At 41.8% G+C, this 16,359-nt stretch overlaps 1 protein-coding gene across 2 annotated transcripts; it reads left to right on the top strand.

Annotated features, from left to right (window-relative positions):
• Positions 1 to 240: 240 nt before the first annotated feature.
• On the top strand, positions 241 to 4,311 carry LOC149841480 (dihydrolipoyllysine-residue acetyltransferase component 4 of pyruvate dehydrogenase complex, chloroplastic-like). 2 transcript variants are annotated; one of them, XM_090004811.1, is made up of 6 exons: positions 241 to 1,297; positions 1,638 to 1,829; positions 2,435 to 2,522; positions 2,605 to 2,675; positions 2,761 to 2,844; positions 4,051 to 4,311. In XM_090004811.1, exons 1-6 carry the CDS (start codon positions 401 to 403, stop codon positions 4,153 to 4,155), a joined length of 1,437 nt encoding a protein of 478 aa, XP_089860937.1. In that variant the 5' UTR covers positions 241 to 400; the 3' UTR covers positions 4,156 to 4,311. The 2 variants fall into 2 exon arrangements, with proteins under 2 accessions (XP_089860937.1, XP_089860936.1); XM_090004810.1 differs by having other exon boundaries at positions 261 to 1,297; positions 2,756 to 2,844.
• Positions 4,312 to 16,359: the final 12,048 nt, after the last annotated feature.

Raw genomic sequence — 16,359 nt, 5'->3', positions numbered from 1 at the left:
TAGCAGTGGCGAATGCCAAATAATCGTCAGCAGAACGCACCAATATTGCTACCGTGCATTCTGCGTTTGCGTATGCGGGGCCCCGGACGCGCATGCCCGCACTTGGCGCGGACGGCGATTCAAACGCTCTCTCAACACCTGGCCACACTAGCGACCCCCGCGGTAGTTAACGAAGGAGCCTCCAAGATGCAAGATGCAAGGGCGATGTAAACAACCAACTCTCTGAAGCTGAAGCTCTCGACATCTCCGCCTCTCTGTCACTCTGAAGCTGAAGCTCTCGACATCTCCGCCTCTCTCTCTTTCTCTCTCTCTGCAAATTCTAACTCTCACCCAAACACCTCCTAACTCTCACCCAAACACCACCAGCGATCAGATAAGAAGAAGAAGAGGGGAGGAAAAAATGGCGTCCCATCTCGTGGGCAGGGTACGTTCCACCTCCAACCTCTCGTTCTCCTCCTCCTTCCGCAACGGCCTCCGCTCCACCTCCTCCGCCACCATTTCCCGCCACCGCCGGCGGAACCTGGCGGTGACCGCCAAGATCCGCGAGATCTTCATGCCGGCGCTCAGCTCCACCATGACGGAGGGGAAGATCGTCTCCTGGGTGAAGTCCGAGGGCGACGTGCTCTCCAAGGGCGAGAGCGTCGTCGTCGTCGAGTCCGACAAGGCCGACATGGACGTCGAGACCTTCTACGACGGCATCCTCGCCGCCATCGTCGTCCGGGAGGGCGAGACCGCCCCCGTCGGAGCTCCGATCGGCCTGCTCGCCGAGTCCGAAGTGGAAATCGCCGAAGCCAAGGCCCGGGCGGCCGCGAAATCCTCCGCTTCCCCCCCTCCTCCTCCTCCTCCTCCTCTGATGCCGCCTTCCACGGATAATTCCGTGCCGGTAGCTAGGGTTTCGCCGCCTCCGCCCCTGCCACGGCCCGAAGGACCGAGGAAGATCGTCGCTACGCCGTACGCGAAGAAGCTCTCCAAGCAGAATAAGGTCGATCTGGGATCGGTCGCCGGAACCGGACCGTATGGCCGGATTACTCCCGCTGATATAGAGAAGGCTGCTGGAATTGCGCCCTCCGATAGCAAGCCCGCGTCTGCAGCACCGGCTGCTTCTCCTTCTGTCGCCCCATCGCCGCCGCCCGCTAAGGCGTCTGCTCCACTGCCTCCGATTCCTGGATCGAAGGTCGTTCCTTTCACAACGATGCAAGCTGCTGTTTCCAGGAACATGGTCGAGAGCCTCTCCGTGCCCACATTCCGTGTTGGGTATCCCGTGATCACCGATGCTCTTGACTCTCTCTATGCAAGGGTACAAAACTGTGTTTTTCTTCCATTCCTCCATTTTAACTCCTTCAATTCTCTCCCAATTATCAATTTCAAAGCTCAGAGCAGTTTCATGGCATAGATATCCATTGCACCATTAGAGAATTCCTCTATTACCTGATAATAATGAAGCTGAGAATTGGTATGTAAAATGGGAAATCATGAAGAACTAGAAAAATGTTTTGGGTGGTAGGGCATAGCTCCAACATGACTGCGTTGTATTGGGTGGGCGTGTTCTGTTATGTATGTGGTTGGAAGTTTGTTTTTTATGTCAATTTCGTACGTGAGAAATCGATCGAGCCGCCCATTTTGGTTTTGTCTCACAGGTGAAGCCAAAGGGAGTAACCATGACTGTGCTGTTGGCAAAAGCAACAGCCATGGCACTTGTCCAGCATCCGGTTGTGAATGCGAGCTGCAAGGATGGGAAGAGTTTTACATATAATAGCAGCATAAACATTGCAGTGGCTGTGGCGATGGATGGTGGTCTCATAACCCCTGTTCTGCAGAACGTGGATAAGGTACTGCTTCATTCTTCAATCAAACTGCTCACCTTTGATTGTCGTTTGTATTTAACGACGGCCTCTTTGAATATTTAGTTCTTAGGAACTTCTGTCACTATTATTTTGCTAGAATTAATGAAAATTATCAGTAGGGAAAAAGTTACTCATGTTTTATGGTGAACTTGATAGAACTGTTTATGTACTATATCTACTAGGCAGGAAAAAAGTCAGTTTCTAAACAACCTGTTGGGAGAACGCACTGTCACGCTCAAATTCTAGTGTTTCCTGGACTTGGATGAAACCTTTTGAAGGACTTCACCTAAGAGTTTTACTGAAACTAAAGTCTATCATCAAGGTTAGATTAACCCAAATATTCATGTCAAAATGTGTGAGAGAATTGGTTTCTTGTAGTTTACAAGATTGAAATACAGGTTCTATATTACAAATTGGGGAGATAAGAACAGCTTACAGGCATCCACAGGCATTCGTTTTAGCATAATACATTGTTCAATTTGTACCTGAACATGCAAAACCTGATTTCTGCATATTATCGGATGGATCTCCAAATCCATATCACACTCAAACAACTCTTACATTGTGGGTTATTTTGTATCCTGGTGCAGGTAGATCTTTATTTGCTATCACAACAGTGGAAAGAACTGGTAGACAAAGCACGAGCAAAGCAACTTCAACCTCATGAATATAATTCGGGTGGGTTCTTTTGGAACAGGGATGTTTATCCAATTTAGGAATATTTGGAGTTGACATGTTTGACTTGGTTCTTCTGGCTCAGGGACATTCACTTTATCCAATTTAGGTATGTTTGGAGTTGATAGGTTTGATGCCATCCTTCCTCCTGGACAAGTGAGTATTGGCAGCATTTTGTTTAGTCGAATTTTTATTCTTTATAATTATGTATCTTAGAGAAAATATCTTGGAACCAGTGCAGGGGGCGATCATGGCTGTTGGAGCATCAAAACCTACAGTTGTAGCAAGTGGTGATGGATTCTTTAGTGTGAAGAGCAAAATGATGGTAATTCTAGAGTCACTTGGAACCATTCAAATTTGAAGTGGAATTTTGAACATAAACCATTGATGTGTTTTGCTTTTTGTTGATTAACTTCATTTAGCTTCACTTTGTGGCTTGAATGAATTGTGGCAGTTTTCTTTTCATTTAAGTTGAACCATCGGTCATGTTTTTGTGTCCCTAACATGCTCGATGTGGCTTTTCCATACAGATTTATGTGAAAGGATTACTGACACTTTATGCCTTTTTAACACTGACCAAGATTGATCTACATTTGTAATATTGAGACCAAGTTTTGTGTTACTCATCTATGGTTTGCAACTCCACGAATTAATTAATCTTTATTCCCCTTGACTCCCCCACCAAGTGAATCCCCATAGCCTTGCAGCCACAAGACTCTAGATCTAATGAATGCTACAGTCTTCATGTATTCCTAGTATTGTTTAAAGTGTTTGCTGAAACAAATATAACTTACACATTCAGTTTCAATTAGGCTCTGTTTGGGAGACTTTGATGAGAGGGGAAATTGTATTTAATGAGGATTTAATAAATACCACCAACCACCACAGGTGCTTGGGAGCCCTGTTTTGGGAGAAGATAATGGTGTTGGGAGTGGAGATGGGTCATTTTCAACTACATCCTTGTGACAACTCCAGCCTCATCTCCCATTTTCTTCTCCACTCCCATCACCCCTCTCATCTCCTCCCCAACGCTGGTTCCCAAACAGAGCCTTAGGTGAGTCTCATTTTTGGAGCTTTCTCATCCAGGCAAAGGCTATGGGAGCAAGCACTTATCCAGTTGGATACGTTCAGCTGCTTAATTGCACCTTGACCATTCCTTGATTTGAACTAAATTTCTAGATATCTTTTCTTAATTGTTATTAAATTTTGTGATAGCTTTTTTTTTATGAAGACAAGAAAAAACAAGGAAGAAAATTTTAGATATTTGCTACTGTTATAGTAAATGTTGCTGATGTAATTTTTCATGGAATTGTGACTTCAAGAAGTTTAAACGGAAATTAGTTTTTGCTGTATACTAAAGGTCACCCAAGTGTGCAGCAAGGGAAGTATATGAACTATAAATTGAGTGGTGTATTTGTTCGCATGATGTTGCTGTCTTTGTATCTGTTCACATTTATTGAAAATCAGAAGTTTCTTTAGCATCCTGCGGAGAGGTTGTTTGAGGCTAAATTAGCTATGTACATATCTGCAGGTGAATGTGACCGCTGACCACCGGATTATTTATGGTGCTGATTTAGCTGCCTTCCTGCAGACATTTGCCAAGATCATCGAGAATCCTGAGAGTCTTACCTTGTAGGTGACTTGAGTAAGATGCTCGGTCCACTCGATACACCGGAATACCAAGGGCTGGTGTTGGCTTCTTTGTTGGCAGTGAAACTGCTGTGTTTGAATTTTGTATATGTGGAAGAACATTTTTTGCAGCATTGAATTAAGCTTTGTGATTTCCGGCTGATTATGTCATACGCGTTTACGTTGTAGAAGGGCCCTTTTTTTCCTTCCCTTCTTTGAGAGAGAGAGAGAAAGTGAAAAGGTTGCACATTTGTTGATCTTTCTTGAGATCCAGACAAATCCTTGTGGTAGAGAAGGCTCTGAATTTAACAAGGGCATCTCTTTATCTTTTCCAATTCCAGAATAGAAAGAGGGATGGTACAATTTGGCAGTTAAATGGAGGACCCTTGCTGTTCAATCCTAGGCTCGAGGGTCTGGAACTCAAAAGGTACGACGTTCGTGGCATGTGGCAGCACACAAAAGTCTGGACTCTGCGGTGAGAAGAGCTAGCCCTTTTACTGATATGTGATCCAATTTTGACAAAGTTGGGCTTTCGGCCAAGAAAATGTTATTAGTATATACGTACAGGACATCTGCATAAAGGAAAAAAGGGTAAGCGGCAAGGCATGTTGCTGATTCAGTGCCTCTGCCAGCTAACGATGAATTCAAAGTTGGAAGGCGATCGGTTTGGTGTAGTGGGAGGGAGCCTTGGCCACTAGACGGGGTGGTCAGGGTTCCATTCTCATGGGCATCAGTCCCTTGCATACAAGAACGGGTAAGGGCATTATGTGCATCATGGGTTTATACTATCGAAAAAGCTACAGGCATAGCCAGCACGACTAGGTTAGGTCTCTGTTCATGAAAAAAAAAATGATAATAAAAAAGAGGAAGAAGAAAGACATTAAAAAGAATTTAATGTTACATCCACCCAGGTCACCCGAATATAGGGCTTGCTGACAACTTCCTCTGAGGTTTGAGTTTCATCGGGTGTGCAGGTGTCTTTCACTGGTGGACTCCATAAAGAACTTGGGTCAGTAACCCCACCCAGAGATTACCAGCTTTGGCGGAGAACTTTGTCATAAAAAAGAAAGTCCCTGCCACTGACAAGGTTAAAAATTCATTCATACACATTGCGACAGTATTGCCTATGCTCGACTGCACCATACTCTCTAGGGGAAACGCACAAATAGGTTCATCACGATTTATTTGTTACCAGCTATGCATAGTTGACCTACTCCGTGACTCGGGCAAAAACGGTTTAGGTAGGGGGTGGCAATAGGGTCGGGTTGGCGGGTCAGCATACCTCAACCCTAACCCGACCCGTTTATTAAACGGGTCAGCTGTGGCAAACACGAACCCGACCCGTTTAATAAACGGGTAACCCGACACGACCCGCCAACCCATTTAATAAATGGGTTGGGTTGGGTCGGGTAAATGGGTTTTCAGGTTGGCGGGTTGACCCACCCGCCTAACCCGTTTATTAAACGGGTTGGCGGGTTGGCATACCCCCAACCCGAACCCGACCTGTTTAATAAACGGGTTACGCGGGTCGACCCATTTATTAAACGGGTTGGCTTAAGCCCAACCCGAACCCGCCTAAGAGGCGAGTTGGCGGGTCGTGTCAGAAATTGCCACGCCTTGGTTTAGGGCCTAACTCATGACTCGGTGTGACTCGGATCTTTTTATATTTAAAAAAAAAATAAAAATAAAAAATATTCATGTTTTAAAAAAAAAACATGACCACTAAAATGAAATTGTAATTAACATGATGAAAATTTACAAATAAAATGAAAATAAGATATAATAGTCATACCTAATAATCAATATTAGGTAGAGGCTTGGATCAGGTCTAAAACGGCCGTGCACCTGCATGATCGTGTGTCCGCAAGAGTGACTCAAATTATTATTTTTTTTTTGCAACCTTGCATCATTCATGCCCTGCATGTTGATTCAATTTCAGCCCACTGCCAGCAGACAAACTACTGGGAGTTGAGTGATTCAATTATTTACTTCCATGTCCTCCACCATGAACCCATATACAAACTTGAACATACTGTAAAAATATATACACATTTCAAAAACTTGCAAGTTGCAAAGCTGCAACTTTTCTCAAATCTGTCAATGGCTGGTCAGCTTTGCACTGTAGCAGCTTTCAACCTTCCTCTTCCCAACCACCTCTTTAAAAATAAGAGCTACAGAGTTCTTTATTTTTTTTTGAAAGGCAAGCTGGGTTTAGGCAGACGCCTACCAGTTATACAATGATCCCATTGGGATTTGAACTTGCAACGTCCCTCAACACAAGGTGACGTGCACTAGCTGCTCCTACCCATAGTGACAAACGTTTTTATAGGCAATTTCTCGTTTTTCAAAAACTTTTGAGAAATTGAAAAAATCCATAAATCTCGCATTTTTTTTTGCAATAAAAATTTAATTAAAAAATATAAAAATATTTTTTTATAAGAAAATATTAATAAAAATTATTTAAAAATAAAAATGCATGATTTCTTTCACGATAAATAGCCGTTTAAAACATAAATATTGCGTTTAAATCACGGTATTTATGTTTTTTCATAAATCTCATGATATTTTGTAAATCTAACGAGAAATTGCCGTTTTAAACTTTCAGGCAATTTCTTGTAATATTATCGCGAGATTTTCACAAATCTCGCGATATTTGTCACACTGCGCCTACCAGACAAGCTGAGCCCCCGTTGGTAAAGAGCAACAGAGTTGAAGAATGAAGATTCAATCAAAAGGCCAAACGCCCAAAACTAACGGCTTCCTCTCAAGTCGGGTATGGAGACTTTGGGAGGATCGGATGAGAAGGAATGTGAACCGGTGTGTATCACATGAATTTGCTTCTCAAAATAGGTTACTAAAAAGTAAAAACTGCAAAATTATAAGAACTTTCTGAATCGGCTGGTTTTTAAACAACTCGGTACTCGGGCGACTTGGCTGGTTCAAACCGAGTGGAAGACGAGTTTAGGTTAAAAACGAGTTTATTTAAGATCGTCACTCGTTTGGTACCCAACTAGGACCGAGTCATCGAGTTGACTTGGCGAGTTGGCCAACTATGGAGCTATGCAATATGTGACTTTTAATCTTGAATTTTAGAGCATTGCATTGTGGGGTCATTGATTTCTAAAAGCTTTTAAAAAAACATGTTTATGAAACACAATCGCGTGACCTAGATCATATTTTGTCTAAACAAACCATGTAGATCATACTCGTAGGGTTAGAATTGCAAAAATAGAAAAAAAAAACAAAAAAGTGAAAAAAGGAAAAATATAAATTTAGAGTTTGAATTCGAACCCAAGGCCCCTCGGTTATGATAGTAGCGCTACCATAACGATCCCGACTATCCCATACAACCCGGTTGCCTAGAGGTCTTACATAAGCTGATGACTTCTTAGTAGATAAAACATTTTTATATTTTGATGGACTAGTTTCTTGGAACAGCTGACTGGCCTATTCACCAACGGGCCTGGAGGAACTCAGCCCATCAACAAGGCCCCCACCCGAATGGACAGAACTACAAGATGCCCGTTAACCCAGACCGAACAGTCTCTGATCACTAATGTTGACTGGGTCAGCCGACTCATGGCCTATCAAACCTAGGGTTTGAATTGGGTACCCGACCCAACCCAACCCAAACCCAAATTCTTAGTTATGGGCATGAAGAACACCGACCTGAATAATATTCAGGTCAACCCGAACCCGAGCAATATGTAGGTCAGGTTTGGGTCATGGTTTATGCGGGATACCCGACCCAATTTAGGTATTTTATATATATTTTTAATGAAAATAAATTTCTGAAATTATGTAAGCTTGGTTTTGGTATTTCATTTCTGTGACCAGACCCAATTCGAGTATTTTATATATATATATATATTTTTTTAATGAAAATAAATTTCTAAAATTATGTAAGTTTGGTTTTGGTATTTCATTTCTGTGACCCAACAAAACCCGAACCCCGCAATTCGCTATTTGAGCAGGTTTGGGTATATCCTAATGAGTCGGGTACCCAACCGGTTGACAGCCCTAATAAAAAACTAAGCTCAGGTGAGGTAAGGCTAAATCTCAAAATTGCATCACAGCTGCAGCTCAAACGGGTGAGCCCATAAGAAGCATTTGGTCTGCTTTGACCGATTCCTACGCTTTGCAAATTAAGAAGCTAAAAGCATGGTTACACATACACGTGCATTATATATATAAGGCCCTCTTTTCTCATTCTGCCCCATTAGGCTCCATGGTTTGAAGTGTTTTGTGATAGATCTGAACAGTTAGATGTGTTTAGCATGCTTGATTTAAAAAGAATCAACTCTTGGATCATGTTTTTCAAAAAAAAAAAACTATGAGTTGAGAAAATTTGATGCCTTCATACCATTGATTTTGGATCGCCGAAAAAACTGTATACCACTCAGTTTCTTATAGATCGTATCTATTGTGTTAGATGTGATTTTTGAATGGACCTAACAGGGCATATATATATATATATATATATATATATATAAAAGAAAAGTGAGAGCTGCCTACCACCATCCTAGAGAAAGTAAAAGGTGTTTTTGGATTATTTTTCACAAATCTAACCTTGCAGATGTGTTCGGCATGGTTGATTTGCTATACTTGGATCATGTTTAGCTTATAATATTTATGTAAATCTTAAACCATTGATTTGTAAAACTTATAAAAACCTACTTGTGTACCGGAGGATGATCTAAGAGTCCATTCTTACAAAATCAAGCTAAAAACATATAAAAAACCCTTCAAACACCCAATAAGCTGGTGGTACCACATAATATCTATATATATTATATAAATTATATATATAGATATGTATGTGAAACATTGGCTACCTTGTTTGATGCAAATAACTTGTAGAAACTAAAAGCAGGCCAATTTGACGAAGTTTAACCTATGGATGTATTCTGCATAGCCAAAATAATAGGATTCAACATTTGAATGGTGCAAGTTTTTAGAGGTTGAAAATTCGGGCTATTGATTTTTCAACTGTTGAAAAATCCAATATACATGCTACTAAACTAAAACATGTAGATCACATTTAGACGGCCAAATGTTAAAAAATAATAAAGATTAAAGTTTTTTTCCTAGGGGTTGCGTCCACACACACGTATATATATATATATATATATATATATATATATATATATATATATATATATATATATATATAGAGAGAGAGAGAGAGAGAGAGAGAGAGAGAGAGAGAGAGTAATGCGTAGGTGCATAATGATGTGTTAAATGCGTTTTTCAAAGGTTTTTGTTTTATTTTTAAATGTTGACAGTACAGATATGATCCACGTATTTGATTTTCTAAGGATCAGCTCTTGAAGTGTTAGATTCTGACATGGGTGGGTTCTTATAAGGTTCGAAAAATAAATGGTCAAAAATCTTTATAAATTTTTGACACTCCAAATATTATTTTTTTCATCGAAAACACATCATCCAGGTGTAGATACATCGCAACACATTTATGGGGTTGAAACTGCAAAATAACACCAAAAGAGGAGAAAAACCCATTTAGCACGTATCAATTTAGCACCTACCCATCTTTCTCTCTCTCTCTCTCTCTCTCTCTCTCTCTCTCTCTCTCTCTCTCTCTCTTTGTGAAACGAAGATGGCAGATATCTCGAGCTCCGTCGTCTCCGAAATCTGGCGTGGTGCAGATTTCTTCTTCAAGCCTGTGATTCAATATATGGGAGGCATCATCATCCTCGGGAAACATTCTCTAGCCTTACAACGGGTGGACGAAAGTACATTTTCCATATCCATCACTCTTCCCCTTCCTCCAAAGGCAAATCCAGTTGTCGTCACTATGGTGTATGGTCCCCACCGTCAAAGCCGTCAGGAGGAGTTTTGGTTGGACTTGAATAGGGTCATTGCTTCATTTGGGGACCAACATATTATCATGAGAGATTACAACTGCCTTTTGTCTCCTATCGACTCAAGCATTCCGGTAACCTACTCGGCTTCAATGAGGGGCTTTCAAAACTTTATTCAGATGAACCGGTTGTACCACATTCCACATGTAGGTGAAGTTTTCTCGTGGACCAATCGGCGATCTAGACCGTGCTTCCGTCTGCTAGACAGGGTGTTCGTTTCGTCAGATCTGCTGAGTTCTATTAATGACATTTCATGTTGCCTACTTCCACCATCTGTCTCGGACCATAGTCAGATTGTTATTAGATGGGGACAAGGCTTCACCGACGACAGATCCTTTAGATTTAAGCAATGATAGCTTAAGGAGGCGGATTTCGAGTCATTAGTCCAACAATCTTGGAGTAAACCTTGCTATGCGGTCCGGGCGGCTACAAGATGCATGGTTAAGCTTTTTCGCCTATCCTGCGATATCAAATCTTTGTTTATCTTCAATAAAATAAGCAAATTTCAAAATATGAAGGATTGGGAGCGCGAGTTGTCTTCTATCAATCAGTCTCTCTTGGATACGACCTATATGAATGCATCAGATATTGAAAGCCTCAATGCTAGATCGGTTGAGCTGACTCTTCTAGTGCAATCTTGGCGTCTAAATGATGAGATTCGTTAAAAACAGTGGTCAAGGATGACTTGGCTTAAAGCAGGTGACAAGAATACAAGGTTCTTTCATTCTTTAGCGTCTCACAGGCATCGAAGACATGCGATTCATTCTATGTATATCAACGGGGTCTCCTTTTCGAGCGATCAGGTAATCAATGTTGTCATCAACTATTTCTCTAACCTGTATTCCTGCAACCAAGCTGCAGGTGGCAATATGGGTACGGCTTTATTTTTGTCCTTGGATCGAGCGCTCTTCAACTCGATTCAGGGGTTGTTCACTGAAGAAGAAATCGTCGCGGCGGTGCGGGATTCGTCTGGGTGGAAAGCTCCAGGTTTTGATAGGTATCCAGTGGATTTCTTTCGCATATTCTGGCAATGCGTTAAGAGTGACATTCTTAGAGTCTTCGCTGAGTTTCATCGCAATGGCCGATTGCTGGTTCATTCTCACCTAGCAATTGTGCCGCTTATTCCTAAGGAGGAAGCCACATCGGATATCTCGCGGTTTCGCCCTATATCAGTGTTAGGGAGTTTATATCACATTATCGCCAATGTCTTGGCTAATAGGATGCGGTCGGTCGCTCCTAGGATTTTTTCAGAGGCTCAGTTCGCCTTCATTCCTAAAAGAAGTCTTCAACATTCCTTCATTTTGGCCACAGAAGTGTTACACTCTCTCAAGATCAGCAGGGGGGCCTTCTTCACTCTTAAGCTTGACTTTCAAAAAGCCTACGACTCGGTTTATTGGTCGTTTCTCTTCAACATGTTGGCTAACTTGGGCTTCGGTAGGCGTTTCTCTAGCTAGGTGCATGAGCTGGTAACCAATGCCCAGTCACAGATTCAGATCAATGGGGTCAAGGGAAAACAATTCAAACTTGGTCGTGGTCTTCGGCAAGGATGTCATCTGTCTCCGTTACTCTTTAACGTCGTCTCTGAAGGTCTTGTGGTTTTGGTTAAGAGGGCAGTGGAGGGTGGTCTAATTGAGTCTCTCGGTATACAGGAGTGTCGTAGTTAGATCCTGACCAACGTTGATGACATAATTATCTTTGAAAGAGCTTTCATCCAACAAATGTTAAGATTCAAGCTTGTCCTTTTTTTCTTATCGATGTCAGGTCTATCCATGAACGACGATAAGTGTTGTCTATCTATGGTCAATGCCCCTCAGTCAATGTTGAACATAGGCCAGCGGATATTCGGGTGCTCGGTATCGAAAAACTCCTTTTCTTATCTGGGTCTGCCGCTTCAAATCAGTCGTGTAACAATGGTAGCCTGGAGCGCTACTATTCAAAGGGTTCAGAATAAAATTTCGGGCTGGCAAGCTTCCTACCTTTCTATCGCGGGTAGACTGACTCTCATCAAACACGTTCTTTCTACTATGCCAGAATTTTTTATGTCTATGTTTCTGATGCCTATGGGGGTTAGTAAGAAGCTAGCTCAGGTAGTGGCGAACTTCTTGTGGTCTGGGCGAGGTACCAACAACAAGCGCCACCTCATAGGGTGAGACACAATTCGACTTCCCCTATATAGGGGGGGGGGAGGGGGGTTTGGGAATCAAGGATCCCCGGCTGAGGAGTATGATTCTCATCGTGAAGCAGAGCTGGCTTGCGCACCAACCTAGGTCCCCGTGTGCAAACGTGCTTCTAGCTAAATACGGAGGTGTAAAATCGTTGGTGGGGGCCACAAGCGTGCGCCAGCGAACAATGTCAAAGCTTCGTCGATCATGGATCCAAGCATGGTCTGCGGTTCTGTCACATAATGGAAATGTTGACTCGCAGTCTCAGTTCGTTGGACGCAACTTTGCTCCAAATGGATCTTTTCGCTCAAAAGAAGGCTACCTCGCTCTCCTTCCGTCGGGGGTGGACCGGTTCTCGATGAGCCTGATCTGGGGCAAGGGTCTGACTCCGAGATCATGTTTCCTGGCTTGGTTAATCTTACACGATCGGGTGCAGACTGACAACTCCCTCAAATCCATCGGATTCCATCTGCCGAGTAAATGTGTGTTGTGCGAGGCGGCCGAAGAATCTGTGTTTCACCTTTTTTGGGAGTGCTCGGCTTTTCAAAACATCTTTAAGGTGACTTGGAATAAGCCGGGGGTCAGCGTGCGCCAGGAATCGTTCTCCAGCGATTTGTTGTGGGGTCCTCAACCAGTTTGTCATTGTAACAATTGGCGGATTATTTGGCGAACTTGGCTTCTCTCGTCATGGTGGGCCGTATGGATGACTCGCAACAATGCTATTTTTCGGCATATTCCAACAGTGTTCAACAAAATGGTGAACCTTATTTTGGCGGACGTGCACACCATTCTACGCATCAACATCCCTGATCTACAGCACAATATGCCTTCAGGGACCACTCATGATCTAGGGTGATGCTCGTCGACTAACTGTATTTGTTTCTTGTTTCTCTTTTTTTCTTTTTTCCTTTTTCATTTCTCTTTTTCTTTGTTTTCCTTTTTTTTGGGGCTCCTTGGCATGTCTTGGGCCTTTTTGGTTATCCGGTAGGTTCAATGTTGGTTGAACCTGCTTCGTATCGTTGATGGTTATAGTTCGTCTCTCTCTCTCTCTCTATATATATATATATATATATATATATATATATATATAGAGAGAGAGAGAGAGAGAGAATATGAGAACTAGAAATATGGGCATTTCCAACACTTTTTTTGCAAATTCAACCATGTGGATGTGCTTGGCATGTTGAATTTGCTAGGAATCAACTATTGGATAATGTATTTTCTATGAAAAATGTGATTTCTGAATATTTATGAAGATTATGAACCATTGATTTTAAAACCATAAAATAATCGAGTTTATGCATCAAAATAGGATAATTCAAGAGTGGGTTCTTATAAAACCAAGCATGTAGATCACATCCATATGGTTTGATTCAAGAGAAAAGAAAAAAGAAATCCATGAAAATAGCAGTTCACACATTAGTTCTCATATATATATATATATATATATATCAGCAATAATTTGCTGGTATGAACCAAAATGAGCCATCCTATCTGAATTTTCTCCTTCTCCTCCCACCACCCGCTGTCCCTTCCCCATCGCCCCCTCCCTGCCCTCCACTCCATCTTATCCAACCTCCACTCCCTCTCGCCTCCATGGCTCGTGGTCCTCTGGCACGCACTAGAGACAGAGAGAAGAGAAGAGGGGCAATAAATGAGCTGTCCAATCTCGATCTGAAGATCGAACGCCCTTGTTGGTTCATACCAACAAACTATGTTTGCTGGTATATATATATACGAACCCCAAAAAATGGGGGCAGGTTGTATGTTTCCCCCTGCGAACATGCGACCCGCATGTTCGGAGGTCCGAATGAGGGCCATGTTGGCGCTCATTCGGCTTTCCTGTACGGAGGAATATCTTGGGACCCACGATATTCCTCCGTACACACTCGAACAGCCGAATGAGCACCAACGGGCGTGTTTGGGGGGGGGGGGGGGGGCGACATACAACCTGCCCCCAAAAAAAAATGGACTAAAATGAGAGATGCGCGTGTGCTCAAATATGAAAAAAAAAAAAGACCTTTAGTGGTGGTCTTTACCGCCGCTAGGTCCTTTTTAAGTCGGGAGATTTAGTGTCATCAACGTCCTCAGCTAAAGCCCTTTTAAGCTACACTTGGCGCACGAGTCCGATTTTTGGGGTTTCGATGATACTCCCAACAGCGTGTGTATCACAATAAAATATAAATTTCAACTCAAAGTACAAGCCTTTCGACAACAATTCTAAATTACTATAATTAAAAACAAATAATAAAACTAAGCTGAAATTGAAATTCAAGAGAATTGATGACAATTTTTAAAATAAAATAAACGATTAAAATCATAAAAAAATAGAGAGATGACACAATGTTGACCATGTTGCAACTAGTTTCATTCATGCATGATATGTTCTGGTGTAACAAAGTGTCTTATCAAGTACTGTTGTCAGTATCGGCGAATCGGCCTGAATCTGCCGATTTATATTCGTACGGCAGAAAATTGATACTATACAAACCTGAATCCATTATTTTTTAATAAATATAAAAATACTTAAAATTTATTTTATTTTATTTTATTTTATTTTATTTTAATGGTTTTAGAACGTGTAACCTTCTGATTGACATGGAATATTTTTTAATTATTTTTAGCAGATTCAGAACAATTCACTTGAGAATCGGTATCGGCCGATTCACCTGAATGTTGGCCAAACGATTCGATAGCCTATACGATTTGGACAACTTTGTTATCAGGTTGATATAGAAAGCGCATGCTAAATGAAATATCCTCGTAACGTAGCTTCTTAGTTTCTTATAATTATATGTATTTCACATTGTTTAAATTTTCTATATGCTGATATTTTTATCGAATTTTATTTTTTAAGTTTTATCACAAGTTCTTTCAACGCATAACTTTATCACGAGGTTTTCCGTTTATTACTAAAAAAAAACACACAGAGATTTGAGACATTGTGCATAGTGCGTGTTGAGAGAGACCTCTCACCGTGGCAAAGCATCGAGAAGCTTGTTCATTGGTGATTGAACCGTGTCAAAGGTAAGGGTTAAAAGTGGGTCAAGTGAACCTCATTTTAGACGTCGGACCCATTTATTACGAAAAAGCTTCCTGGATTGTGCATAGAACCCTAGACTCCACACGAATTTGAGCATTGAGTCCCCAATTAAGAAATGGGCCCAAAATGGCCACAGGCGTTGGGGGGGGGCGTGGGTTCAGTTGCAGACATCACTGTCCCACTTGACTTGACACCTATTGTGATGAAAAACTGCTCGCTCTTTGACTTTTTTTGTATATTTACGTCGAAAAACCGCCTCCAAATTCTATGAGCTTACTTTATATACAATAATCATTACATGAAAGTAACAAGCAACTTTTTATCGATTAATAATCACCCAACACGAAGACCTCAACGTCATTGTTCAGCCTACCATACAATTACCGTATCGTTGGTGTAAAACTCCAAAAGAAGTACCTTTAGCCCCGAGGCCTATGCTGGGCATTGGCTTACACAGATGCGACGACGTCCGCAAGTATTAAACTTTGAATTACTGAAGAAAAGCAATCAAGACAGCCAACGGCAATTCCAAACAAACATTTTTTTTATATTTACACGGAAACCATCCTCAAGATCAGAGACCTAATCGCTCTGACTCTGCGGTCGTACTTATCGTCGCAGTGTAAAACTCAGTAGGCTTACCCCTTAACTTATGGTCACTATCCTGGCAGTGTAAAACTCGGTGGGCTTACCCCTTGCCCCGTGACTTAAAAAACTCTCATCGTACACCTTACCCTTTCTCTCCCACTTTTTTTTTTTATGGTTAGGTATAGTTTGGTTTATTCAAGACACAGACCACAAGACGATAATTACCTTTTAATTGTTGCTAAAGAAAACCACAAGTGCCTGCTACTTTTCAACCATTTCTATCTAACCATTACCTCTTATATGGAATTTTCTAATCCATAAAGATGGGCTGAAGGGGGAAATAGAAGCTGATTTGTCATGTCTTATTGGCGTGTAGATACGATCATACGGGGTGGTATGCGTGTGAACACTTTAAATAAAACACCCGGCTGGAGATGCCAATTGTGGAGCTAGAACCGCGTTTTTCCACACCCTAAGCCTTAATTCTGAAGCGAACTCCAAATTTGAAAGCCACCATCATAAAAAACCCACTCACA

Source organism: Nuphar pumila, chromosome 4 (assembly GCF_984573655.1).
Source record: "Nuphar pumila chromosome 4, dmNupPumi1.hap1.1, whole genome shotgun sequence".
In the NCBI taxonomy this organism is placed as follows: Eukaryota; Viridiplantae; Streptophyta; class Magnoliopsida; order Nymphaeales; family Nymphaeaceae; genus Nuphar; species Nuphar pumila.
This window is presented reverse-complemented; position numbering and strand designations above follow the sequence as displayed.

Bases quoted from the DNA above. Each gene is read 5' to 3' on its own strand.
- LOC149841480 (XM_090004811.1), top strand. From the start codon at position 401: ATGGCGTCCCATCTCGTGGGCAGGGTACGTTCCACCTCCAACCTCTCG. The intron at 1,298-1,637 runs GTACAAAACTGT...TTTGTCTCACAG, and splicing joins TTGACTCTCTCTATGCAAGG to GTGAAGCCAAAGGGAGTAAC. The intron at 2,845-4,050 runs GTAATTCTAGAG...ACATATCTGCAG, and splicing joins GTGTGAAGAGCAAAATGATG to GTGAATGTGACCGCTGACCA.